The sequence below is a fragment of the Buteo buteo genome, chromosome Z (genome assembly GCF_964188355.1).
Source record: "Buteo buteo chromosome Z, bButBut1.hap1.1, whole genome shotgun sequence".
NCBI classification, from domain to species: Eukaryota; Metazoa; Chordata; class Aves; order Accipitriformes; family Accipitridae; genus Buteo; species Buteo buteo.
In genome coordinates, this window is record NC_134204.1 from 15,327,581 (window position 1) to 15,340,715 (window position 13,135).

The 13,135-nt window shown below is 41.6% G+C and overlaps 1 protein-coding gene across 3 annotated transcripts in view; it reads right to left on the reverse strand.

The window, feature by feature from the left end:
- Positions 1-259: 259 nt before the first annotated feature.
- Positions 260-13,135, reverse strand: part of DAB2 (DAB adaptor protein 2) — a 28,057-nt gene continuing 15,181 nt past the window's right edge. Inside the window, exons 3-15 of one of the 3 annotated variants that reach the window (XM_075020059.1) lie at positions 12,733-12,872; positions 11,899-11,997; positions 11,453-11,584; positions 9,295-9,378; positions 9,022-9,045; positions 8,701-8,748; positions 8,472-8,519; positions 5,986-6,621; positions 5,002-5,146; positions 3,774-4,391; positions 3,264-3,355; positions 2,408-2,472; positions 260-1,681 (exon numbers count right to left, since the gene is read on the reverse strand). In XM_075020059.1, coding sequence (XP_074876160.1) covers positions 2,413-2,472; positions 3,264-3,355; positions 3,774-4,391; positions 5,002-5,146; positions 5,986-6,621; positions 8,472-8,519; positions 8,701-8,748; positions 9,022-9,045; positions 9,295-9,378; positions 11,453-11,584; positions 11,899-11,997; positions 12,733-12,872 — 2,126 coding nt within the window. In that variant the 3' untranslated portion in view covers positions 260-1,681; positions 2,408-2,412. Of the gene's footprint in view, positions 1,682-2,407; positions 2,473-3,263; positions 3,356-3,773; positions 4,392-5,001; positions 5,147-5,985; positions 6,622-8,456; positions 8,520-8,700; positions 8,749-9,021; positions 9,046-9,294; positions 9,379-11,452; positions 11,585-11,898; positions 11,998-12,732; positions 12,873-13,135 lie in introns of all 3 variants that reach the window. The other 2 variants (XM_075020060.1, XM_075020058.1) reach the window with 2 other exon arrangements.

The window sequence follows — 13,135 nt, forward strand, 5'->3', positions numbered from 1 at the left end:
TTTAGTAGCAGCAAACTCAGTTTTGGGACAAGCTTCTAGTGACAGTTTACTAAGTCAGCTGGGAATTTTATTTTTTACTGTGGAACTGCATTTGTTGAACAGGCCTGATGCAAGAAGCTACAGAAAGACTTAAGAGTTTCCCATCAGACAGCTATAGTAAGAACCTGTGAGAAACAATTCTTAGCGGGCTTTGAATACCTAGTGTCAACTAGACCACAAAACTGAGTTATGGAGGACAGAATCAACAGTCACACTAATGTTTGGTATGAAGAGTTGCTTTTGTTTAATGTCATTAGGTAACATCACTTGAGATACTACAGTTCTTTGTAACAGTGTAACATTCATAAGTTTCCACATTTCCAGTTTAAGACAAATACTTCAATTCATAGCTTTTTTTGCATTACAGAAAGTGCAAGAGAGGTTTATATACAAGACTAATTGCATGACTGGCTGAATTCAGTACTAATGCTGTATTCAAGTTGACTTTATTAGTTCTCCAGTTCAGCAATTGCATAGGCATTTGATTTAACAATACCATTTCAAGTTTATACTTTGTATTAACAGTAAAACCTCTGACACATCAGCCATCACCACTGGACAAGAATGTAGTTGTTACAGTCAGTTGTAACCAACTGATTTAAAGATTCGTTAATAAGACATTCCTTGGAAAAGGCATGGTTTTCAAGAGATGGATGACTACCACACATTAACAGCATCTGTTCACAAGGAATCTAGGCACAGAGTGAAGCCATGATTGTCTTCTTGCTTTCTAACATACTGGAAACATGCCACACTATACCATATGACAAGTCAAACTGAGCAACATCAGGGACATTGTGAGATACACGCAAGAAGCTTGTTCCATTTGTCTGCCAAGCCATCCTAGTAGATTTCCCTCCCCCAAAAAAGCCATATCAGCACCATGACAACAGTTAGTGTCCAGGACTACCTTAATGTTCTGCAAGAAGTGTTTCAGCTTATCTGACCCTTCCCTCTAGTACTCAGGACTCAAGCAGTTCTGTTACAGACCCCACAGTTAGTTATTACACATCTATGGCAGAATGGTATTTTTACTTTGAGTTCAATAGACAAGTATTGGATTTTTTCTTCCCCTACCATACAGTTTACACCTTTGTGGCTCAGAGACCAAGTCATATGTCCAGTCACCAATTAGAAACGCATAGAGTCCACTTAACTTTACAACTGGCTGCTGTTGTGATAACAGGCAACTGACCTAGTTGTTTAAAGTGTGGACTTTTAGCTACTAATTCAGTTCCCTGATGTGCAGGCAACACTTCTTCCCCAGGTACATCCAGTTCCTGTATTTTGGGACAGTAAGCACTACATAAAAAGGAATCGTAGTGACCATGTTTACAAGACACATGACTTAGTGTTGCTAAGCTCCTCTCTGGAAGATTGCAAAGAACTAAAGTAAAGTTACCATTCACCAGTTTGAATTTGGGTCTCCAGCATGAGTCCAGCTCTACATTTGCTTTGCCCTGAATTATCATCTTCACAGCATGTTCTTTGAGGGCTCATGTTTCAATCCACCTGGGCATGTTTTAGATTACAGACATCATGGAACAGCAGCAAGAGTGGCAGACAGCAAAGTGAAACGTGTAGAAAAATCATGTTGAGAAGAGGTCCAGTTACTACTCCATTTGTCCTTTCCTGGTTATGCCTAGTATGATGAAAAGGACTTAGGGTTAGGATGGGTGTAAGTTACAGTTTTATTGCTTAAACTAGCTTAGAGCCACTGAGAACAAAAACTAAAGCAATAAATAGCAAGACTTGTCTTCTGTTAGAAGCCAGACCATATTTCAGGGGAAGACTTGGAGGTGTGGCAGTGGAATAGATTTGCTAGTTTGACAGTTCACACTCTCTAGTCAAGGGTACAAAAGTTTGAGTTACATTAGTTTCTAGTAACAAAAGCTCTCATAATAGTTGTTATTCTGTTTTTACACCAATTCACCCAGAGTACAAACCCACAATTATTTAGGGGATTAAACTTCAGAAAGTTGTATGGGGCACTGTGTGTTAACACTCTCCTAAAGAGATATCTGAAGGTGTTTAGTGAGCCCCTCTGAAATTTGCAGCATGTATTTGCTTATTAACTTTCATCAAGGAAAGGAAATCTAGATCTATTGTGGCCTTGAGACTTAAGTCTGTGGAAGAATAAAATCTCTTTCTAAAGTGAAGCTGGCTAGGCTTAGCCAGAATGCAGCTATGTACAAGTCTGTGTAGATGTACTCGTACTCTAGGAGAAGTGTTCTTCTAGGGACTGTTTGCCATACTTTAGAGGAGCATTAGAACTAAGCCAGTGTAGTTTTTAGCCAGCTCTTTACCAAAGGTTTTCTGAATCAATTTCAGAGAATGAAATATGTTTCCTTACTGGTGGAAGACTTACCTGATCTATGCAAATGGGTTGCCAAAAGGATCACCAAAAGGGCCAGAAGGTGGTTTCTGAGATTTCTAAGGAAAGAGAGATCACAGGCTGTTAGTGGGTTTCCAGGTTTACCCTGTGTAGCTCTATCTGCTAGTTCCCATTCCAAACACCATCTGGAAAGAATACGGCAGAGTCCCTGCTAAATACACATTACCTGTACTGCTTTAACAAGAGAAAAGGGCTCTAAAGCAGTGTTAGCAGTTATCCTAGTCTGAGGCAAGGTATCTTTCAGAAAAGCCATGTGTCCTTACTGAACACTCTTTGGAGCAGAGCCCATATAGTCATGATGAGGTCTGTTTTAGCCAAATGCTAGATCTCTTAGGATCCAGAGTTTACACCAAGGATTTCAAGTACTGTGTCCCAACTGGAGCGATCCGGTTAAGCCACTTCTTCCCCCAGGGGGTACTGAACATGGGAGCCTCCCATTTGTTCAGCAAGAGAGCTGCACAGTCTGCACTGCTCAGTCTACTCCACAGAAAGTTAAGTATAACTGAAGTGGAAGACTTCTGCAGCTACATTATTTTACAGTCTTTTGTAGAAGCTCCCAATACTGAAGAACTTCCTGCTAGGGCTTGCAGATTGGGGAACTGGTTATGGGCCCAAGCCAAACAGAATCATACTTTGTTAGCCTTCTTGCAACAAATGCCTTCTGTTAGATTAAATATTAGCCTCAGACATGCAATAAGGTTTGTTCCATTGCCTCTAAAGCCAGAACTAAGTCAGTGCTCAAACACAGGCACTGTGTTTCTCCTGTTAAGGAGAAAGAAGGGTTGTATTTTTTAGTGTTGGTTTGGTTTTTCTTTTTTTTACTACTTACAGATGAGTCACTGAAAAGGTCCATTTTAGCTTGACTTTCAAATAGGACGTCAGCTGGCACCACACTTTGTTGGAGAACAGGCTTTGGTGGTTCTAAGGAAAAGAGATATACTGCTATAATCACTTAACAGCTTTAACAGGTACTCAGCTCTGCCTGTGTAGCAACACCAAAGCTCATCTAATTAGATACACAAAAAACCCCACAGAGAAGTCGCTTTGAGTGACCCCACAATTTTATCTCTTGCTTGTCCCTCACTACACTTCAGCTAGATGGGACTTCTAACATTGTATACAGACCTAGTTTACCTCATTCTAGTCAAGTATCTTAGACACTAGATGTCAGTGTTTGGCCACTAACATTGATCAATTCTGTAACATTGTTAGGGGACACAGTCCTTCAACACTCTGTTTCAGTAACCATTAAATCAGATTTTTAGTTCTATCAGAAGGGACTACTGAACAACCATCCCAATTCCTGAGCAGCTATTGAAGCGGAAGGAAGAAAAATTACCAGTCATTTTGGCAGACAACTTGCTAGCTTCCATGTCATCATGACCTGTACTATCTTGAGGACTGCCTACTTTACTACTAAAGTAACTGCTGAAAGCTCCAGAAGCACCTGAAAGGCTTTGCTGCTCTCCTCTCCTTGCTGGTACGGCAGGTGGCTTTGTCAGCTGGAATTCTTTAAACATTTCCTTGACTTCCTTCATCTCTTTATCACCAAGTGGATCCAGATCAACAAAAGCATCACTTTCTTTCTTGAGCTCCTTCTGAGGGGTAGTTCTAGGTGGTGGCGGAGGTGGGCTAGTTGTTTTTGGCGTGGAAGACAGTACACATGGTATCTGAGCAGGTAGCGTTGATGATGGAAGAGCACTACTCTGGAAGGATCTTACAGCACTGGATGGCTGCGCCCATGGAGTAGATGGAACTTGTGCTTGATGTGCCCAGAGAATAGGAGACTGAGGGGCTGTAGGCTTGTTCCAGCTTGGCAGTGTTGGAGTACTAAAGGCAAGTGGTTGAGTAAATCCTGTAGGCGGAGCAGATAACAAAGATCCAGGAAAGACTGATGCAGCCTGAGTGAAGGAAGGTGACTGTGCACTCCACGGTGATGGATTTACTGGCAAGCCACCTGGGGGAGAGATTGTCGTTACACAGCACTCCAGTGACCTGAAGACCTCAAGCAAGAGTGTATCAACTCTGAGGGTACCCACAAAACATTTTTCATGTACTGTTTGCAAAAATGTGTTGATTTATACTTAAAAGTCAAGTTCTTGGGGGTGGGGGAGGGGAGAAGGAGGTTAACATTTTTTACTTTGCTGCATTCCAGTCCTGAAAGAACAGAATCGAGGTTGATGTAACAGAGGAACATACTTAGTTCTAGCACAGAAGTGACAGATGCATTTGCCATATAATTACTTCTGTGTAAATTATTATTAAGACTCTGCAGCAGTGTAACCCTAGCCTCTCAAATTGTGCTTGGCTTACTTTAACCTTGTGTACCTGAAGCAGCAATCTGCTGTCAAAGTTTAAGCAAAAACCCTGTTCCAGTTAAGGATGCAGAGCTTAGGCCTCTATTCACAGAACTTAATAGTTCAGGGCAGACAGCGGAATTTAATAGTTTTAGGGCACATGGATCAAAGAACAAGGCACTACACATGAAGTAAAAGAAAACTAGAACCCCTGTTTTAGTGTTAGCAGGTATTTTAGACTGGAGCAACACCTTCACTTTGTGAACTAACCTAGACAACCCAATGGAGATGGTATGGTAAGACTGGTTTTGAAGAGGTCCAGTGGCACAGGTCCTGTTTGTGCAACTGACGTCAAGCTAACACTTTCTGTAGTTGGCACAAAGAAGTCTGAGCTAAATAAGTCACTCGATGCAGTCTAGAAAGAAAAAAAAAAGCTTTGTGAGATGGCATGGCAGAACACATGCTAGCATGATCAAGACTCCCTAGTCCAGAGCTACAAGTTTTTATTTCAGCTAGAGCAGAGCAGAGAGCTTTGATGTATCCTTTAGAGACCAAGTATAAAAGAGTTTCAAACTTCATTATATTCATGCCTACTGAGATGCATGGCATTAAGTAAGTATAATATACAGTAGTCACAAGTCAACAGCAAAGACTAAGACTTAAAGTGACTGAATGATTTGTCATCATAATAAGCTTCCCTCTGCCCCCTACCCCTCTGAACATTCCTGCTCAGTCTGCAGTGACCCCTGCAGTTCTGGCAATGTCAGCAACAGTTTTGCATCATTTGAGTGCAAGACAAATGCAGTTGACCCAGAGCCACGCTGTGTCTAATAAGGCAAGTCACTGAGGTTGCCCTCAGTAGGCAGGTACTGAGAAACTACACAGGTTTCTGTAAGCTAGTACTAGTACCTCATTGTTATGAAAACACAGGTTGATGGGCATACAGCTATCATAACAGTTTCTGGCATTTTATCAAGTGTCAATATACATAGCAGCATACTTACCAGACCTTTACAGAAGTATGAAAGCATTAAGGAAGAGAGTATATAATTTAGTGACCATAGCTACTATGAAGCATTCATTAATGTTAGAATATATCATGGCTGCAGAGAGGTTAGGGTAAGCATGGCAGGTAAAAGAAGTAGATGCATTGTGAAGCTATTTAGCTAGTTACACAGTATGATGAAAGAAAAGCTTCTTGCACCCAGATTCTCCCAGTAAGAGCATGCATATCACTTTTTGAATGTTGTTCACCTTGACAGACCTCCTTCCTCTTCCTGGCTTGGTACTTTGTGGTGGTGGGCTAATTGTTATAGACTCATGTGACATGAGCTGGATATTGCTTTCAGAATCCAGCTTTACTCCATTCTGCAGAGATACTTCTTTGGAAGGACCTTCCACAAACAGGTTTGATGGGGCTTTAAGAAAGCCACTTTGTTCTCTCTCTTGTACCCCATTTGGAATTCTGGCTGCAGGCGACTTACTCTCAAGTGGCCACTGGCTGGTTAGTGCTTCTTGTTTGCCAGTTCTATTAGAAATCTGGTCAAACTGTTTACCAAAGTAGTCAGTATCACCATTTGAAGCACCATTACCCATGGGTGTCAAGGTACTCAGACTTTCCTTCTTTCCATCAGGAGATTTTAGAGAACCAAATGAAGGCAGTGCAGATTGGTCTGGCTGTGCAAAAGGATCATCACTGAAAGGGTCTGGGTTAGGTGTGGGAAAGAAGCTGAGACTGGTAGAGAAAGAACTCTCAGGCAAGAAGGGTGTCTGTGGCTTTGGTTGTGGAAGAGAGGTTGTGATGTCATTCAAGAAGAGATCCTCTTTTGTAAAAGTCTGTTTGGTCTCAATTTCAGAATTTAGATCCACTAACAGAATCTCTTTAGCTTCCTATTTGTTCAGAAAGAAAAATAAAATTAGTTTTATGTAGGACTTGCTGCATAGTACAAGCTCGATCCTAGTATCCAATACATTATACTAATAAGTATTCAATGTCACAATGAAGTTGCACTAAGGCTTCCTCTTATAAAGTCACTGGGGCAAGCACTGCTGTCTGTGGTCAAATCACAGCTACCTAGTTACAGAAACTCAATGTTAAAAGCACCTCTTCTAAGATCCTTTAGTTAAATATCAGATACTTATTCTACAGCCTAGAGACTGTAGAGTGATCAAGCACTAATTACACCTAGGCTTTCACTGGAGTCAAGAACCCCTGTTTGAATTCTAGTCGTTTGTTTTGACAAGTTGTGAAATCACACTGCCTTAGTGTGACTTCAAATTGCAGTCTCAGCTTCAGAGTAAGATTGGAGAGCTATTTGACAGTGGAAGATGTTAACATGCCATCTCTCCCACCAAGCAGGCAGTAGAAGGGTAAGACCTGGTCACTAGCTGGATTGACAGCACCAATTGGATCATGGCTGATGGTGGCTTACAGTGCCAGAATAAACTGGTAGGATTTTGGGTGTCATACTGAGCTATGACAAGGTTTATGCACACTTCTGTCCAGTTAGGCCACATCTTGAGCTAGGGCTACTCATCTAGAATAGCCACAAGTCCACTCTGAGGGACTTAAGGATTCACCTGTCCTTAAAATGACCTTCAGCTTTAAAGGTCTTTAGCAAAGTTTCTGTAATAGCTCTCATAGTAGCAGAGGCATGTACTGCTAGCACATATTTCTAAGACATCTGACTAGAGAGGTGGGCCCATGTGAAATTCATGAAGTTCAACAAGACCAAGTAAAAGGTCCTCACCTGAGTCAGGGCAATCCCAAACATTGATACAGACTAGGCAATGAGTTGGTTGAGAGCAGCCCTGTGGATAAGCACTTGGGGGTATTGGTAAATGGAAAACTGAATATGACCCTGCAATGTGTGTTCACAGCCCAGAAAAGCCAATCACATTCTGGGCTGCACTAAAAGAAATGTGGCCAAGTTGAGGGATGTGATCCTCCCCTTCTGCTCCGCTCTTGTGAGACCCTACCCAAGTACTGTGTTCAGCTCTGGGGCCCACAGCATAAGAAAGACATGGACCACCCGGACCTGCTTGAGCAGGTCCAGAGGAGGGCCATGAAGATGATCAGGGGGCTGGAGCACCTCCCCTATGGAGACAGGCTGAGAGAGTTGGGGTTGTTTAGCATAAGACAAGAGAAGGCTCCAGGGAGCCTTCCAGTACCTAAAGGAGGCCTACAGGAAAGATGGGGAAAGACTCTTATTAGCAACTATAGTGATAGGACAAGGGGTAATGGTTTTAAACTGAAAGACAGTAGATTTGGATTAGATATTAGGAAGAAATTCTTTACTGTGAGTGGTGAGACACTGGAACAGGTTGCCCAGAGAAGTTGTGGATGACCTGACCCTGGAAGTGTTCAAGGCCAGGCTGGATGGGCTTTGAGCAACCTGGTCTAGTGGAAGGTGTCCCTGCCCATGGCAGGGGGGTTGGAACTAGATGACCTTTTGGGTTTCCAACTCAAACCCATTCTATGACTAATAATATAGGATTATCTGTCACAGTCTCAAGTGAGCTCTGCTGGCTAAGAATGACATTAGCTACTCTACTTAGTAAGTAGATACTATTATAGCCCTAAGACACTAGTACACTGATGATAGCTAGACAGGTGTCTCGGTGAAACCAGAAACCAGGACTAACAAAGTAAAACCAAATCTTATTACTAGGACTAGTTTGCTCTCAAAGCAAGAGTCAATACAGCTAAGCTAGATTCTACTTACTGTGGGACTGCTTACATCAGGTGGTGTTGACATATCCCCAAACAAGTCCATCTGGTCAACTCCCTTGAAGCCAGAAATATTGAAAGAATTTATATTTGTTAGAGTTCTTGCATGAGCAAGAATCAAGCATTATGCTCATCTAGTGTAAACACATGTATAAATACTGCCTTTTCCACACAATGTGGAGACAGACAGTTATGAACTCCTTAATGGCATCAGCATAAAGTTCAAAAATTTAACATACCGGTTTCATTTTGTCAGCTTGATCAGCAGGTAGTGCTACGCTACCATTCTGTAATAGATGGATAACAGTGTCAGCAATAATTGGAATATCAAAACTTGCCTTAAGCAAGGGACTTGCAAGCTTCAAAGAGCAAGTGATGGAAAGACGAAGTATGAGGGAGATCACTACTCATTATTAGTTCCGTAGGCCCCTTTTACTCCCATTCCAATGTAATTGGGCATCTGACATTGCCTCCATAATGCTGGCAGTGTAAAGAAAGTCAAAGCTAGTTGTGCTGCAGCAGCATACCTAATCAAGTGAGGGTGAGTTGGAGTGGCTTACCTCAGTCTCACTTGCTTCTTCACCCTAAAGAAGAAAAGGCAGCTTTTAATATTTTTTAGACATCATGTAGATTATCTAAAGCCTTTTGCTTTGGAGAGCTTACTAGATCTAGGAGGTAATCAAGCTGCTAGTACAACTACCAACCAATAACTTCAAGTGATCCTGGACTTAAACCTCAGTGTTAAGTCTTACAAGAGCCCAAAAGCCAAGCCAAAGCTGAAGCAAGCTTTATTTCTATGCAGAATCCAATGCAGTTTCTTTAATTTTACTCACCTTTTTCTTCTCATCTTCTTCATTCTGTTTCATGTTATATATTAGTTGGAAGAGGTCCTTAAGATCAACAACCAGAGGCTCAGCCTGGAAAAGAATGTAGCTTTTAGGCCATGTACTACTTCTCCCTGAACTTCTACTGAAGCAAGCTGTGCAGCAAGCCAGACTTTCCTAAGTGGTGCAACAGTAAGGTTGAGACAACAGGAAAAGCAAGATTTTAAAAGGACTGTCTAGCCTCCACAGAAGAGAGCTGATGCAGAATCCAAGGGTAATGGAGCACAACCAGCTTAGAACTGTTGCTAACTCCACAGGGAAAGTGGCTGTATATGTGCTAAACCTGCTATGTTTTTGCTAAAAAGCTTGTAGCACAAGACTTCCTCAGTGCATGGCAAATCCTAATCAGATTTCCTCAAAAGTGCAAAGCTTATCCAAGCTCTCTGGTACTCTCATGAGAGGAAAAACATTATGAATCCATCTGTTTTCTATGAACTCCAACACTGAACCTGGAGAAAGCTTCTATACCCGATACTACATCTCTTTTAAACAGGATGCAAATAGTAAATCAGCAAGGCAAGCATAAGGTAAGATTATCATCACCTCAAATGCATACAGTAGACACCTGCATTAAATGGTATCTGCATCAGGATGAAAACTTAGTGTGAATTAGAAAGGCACTGCATTCCCTGCACACCCATTAACATGAATGTTTTGAGTGGTTGCTGAGATGGTGGCATGTTCAGCTATACCAATTTAACACTTTTGCTTGAGGCATACAGCAGTTGTGTCAGTGCCTACGATAGGACAACTCCCCTTGTTCAGCCACTGCCTTTGGCTCAAGCAGAGAATCTGTTGAACAGATCTCACTGTTTATATCTGAGCATCATCCTCTCCTAATCAAGGTATTTAGACATGCAACTGCAGGAAAAGCCATTTCAGGAGTTATCAACTTTGACAAACAGTACAGCTGCAGCAGTCTAAAGCTGCACAAGTCCTTCTCAGCTAGACAAGTCTGTGTCACAAACGACTAGCAGCAAGTCAAGAGCTATCTACAGCTTGGCTAAGCTTGTAGGCTGGCAAGAAGCACCCCATGGTGAAAAGCTCTGAGAGAAGACTCCAATCCAGAGCACACACAGAAGGCTTTTGTACTTAATTGACAATTCCAGTGAAATCAATACAACACAGGACTCTGATAAACTAATAAAACAGGCTTAGGAGAGGGTGTTACAGTTGTTACTAAAGTAGTAACATGCTCCAACAAGAAGCCCCTCAGTCCCATCTATAGTGGGTCTGAAGTTGCCAACAGCTTCTCCAGGAGGGCAGGCAAGGATGTGTAGGAAGAAATTACTAGCTTTGAAGTCTTGGCTCATCAGGTCATTTTAATGACTACTATAAAGACATTATAATGACAAGCTGATAAATGATAAATATCTAACTTAAGTTCAGGTCATTTAGGAAACTGCATAATACTCAGCAGTAATTCTAAGTAGCTTGTTTCCAGTGCTGCTTATGTACAGATTCTTTTGAGAGACAAACCCTGAATACAGGATTTCTGCATGGGGGAAACGTAGCACAGAAGAATTAGAATCCCTTCAAGAAGTAACTCTAGGAAGACCAGACCTGCCATTCACTCACCCCAGAAACACTATTGCAATTGAGTAAGTTTGTTTTCACTGCTGCACAAGACAAAGCATCATGACAACTAGACTAGTGGAGTTCTAACATCATCCCTGTTAATTCCAAGTGAAGCTCTGCCTATTTGACTCAAGAACTAGCATTCTCACTGACAGCAACAGGCCACTGTACTGGAAAGCCCATGATAATGGCTCTGTTCATCTCACTAATGATTTCCATGGTGCATGGACATTTCAAGCAAGGTTAATCACAGTAAGCAAGGCTACTTCAGTGTTTTTATTCCACAGACTACAGAGAAGCTCAACAAGGTAAAAGCCACTGGTGATACAATCAATTCCTACTGCCCTCCTCTGGTGATACATTCAATTCCTACTGCCCTCCTCTAGGAGGGGAGTCCATCCACCTGTGCTGGTACTCCCCTATACCTACCTCATAGGGCTACCAGTAAAACACAACACCCTTATCACATGTTAAGTGTTTACACAATAGCATTACTCATAGCAAGTGGAAAAGGATTTCTGATCCATACCTGTTGTGCTGTTTTTATGGCAAAAAATTGGTGCTGGCCTTCTCCTCCACATATGTAGCCAAAAGCACGATTGTCTGTTACATCCCGAGCAATAAAGGAGATTTTATTTACTGGATGGTCATATTCTATGACCTAGAATTGGAAAAAAAACACCACCTATTGGTTTAAATTGTTGGAGATAATAGTTGCTCTTATCTGTAGTTATAATGACTGAGACTGTTAGAAGGCTTCAGTTCAAGACTCAGATTTATCAGCTTTTGACTAACCACAATAGGATGCATCTCTTTCCGGCAGGAGGCTTCAGCATTACAACTCATTTCACAAACCAATTTTTAGTATGTGGAAGGGGGGCACGATGCCATTAAGAAATCTAGTTCAGATTGGTCTACCTTCCAAGCACCTCACTTGCTTTAAGAATCACAGTAAGAGGATAAGTCATATCTTACCCCAGTTCTCTCATCTATTATCTTGATACCAGAGAGGGATATGTTCACCCAGATCTTCTGTTTGTGTTGACCCTGGGAACGGGAGGCCGCTGCCATTCCCTAAAGAGGATGGATATCAAAGTATTGATGAGACTTGTGTCAGATTGAGCTTTAACTTGTTTCCTTACATTCCTCATAAGCCCATGGCTATGAATGTACTAGCACTAATCTAGTTATTCCTATACAGCTGTACAGTTAGAGCAGCATTCCTCTTGCAACATATGCCTTACTAGGTTTGAAGGGATACCTCAGAACTAGATTGTGTTTCATGTGTAAATATTTTAGAGCTTTAAAACTTATCTTAGCTTACAAAACTGCTGCAGTAGCAGCATGTTTACCAGCCTTCCTGGCCTGACTGAAGCTATGTGAGTGTTCTGCACTCCAGAAGTAATCTTCTTTGCTGCTGCAGGGTCTCATTTATTCTTTGGTTTATCTGATCTCTTGGTGTCACTACTGCCGCAGGATGCCAACTTGTGCTTTTAGGTCTGTTAAATTGCACAGAGTTCCCTCCTCCCCATCCAAAACCCAAGCTCACTATTTGTGATCAAGTTCATACTATTAGCATCCATACTGGATGCCTATAAGAGACTTAAAGGAGCAGTCTCAAGCTATTAGAGGAATAATGTTCTTTGAGCAAAGGCTTACAGCTTTAGAAGTAACATCCGTCTAGGATGGTGCTGTTATTAGTGTGTGTTACCATTAAGCTGTTACTTTGGCACAACTTCAAATACCATTTGATTTGCTTTCTGAAGGCTACCCAGAAGTTGTTCCTTACATGCCAGCTCAAGCCCTTACCTTCAGCTTCATCATTGAATCTTGACTCATTTTGTCTCCTCTTGCCTCTGGGACATCATCAATGCCAATCAGTTTAGCTTTGTATCTTACACCATCACCTTTGAATCTGGCCAAGAGAGATTCATCTGTCTTTTCTAGCCCTGGAAGCAGAGAAAAGTTGTTTGTTTGTTGGTGTTTGGGTTTTGTGGGTTTTTTTGTTTGTTTGTTTTAGTTTGGGGGTTTGTTTTGTTTGGTTTTTGTTTGGTTTTTTAAGAGAGAAATGTCTATATTGTGGCTTTGAGATCTTTGAAAAATTATATTCTATAAGTACGTATTAAAACTGTCCCTTGAGTATAGCTGACTAACAACCCATAGTCCTTCTAGCACTGTGTGCACCGCAAGAAAGTTACTCTTTTAAGGTCAC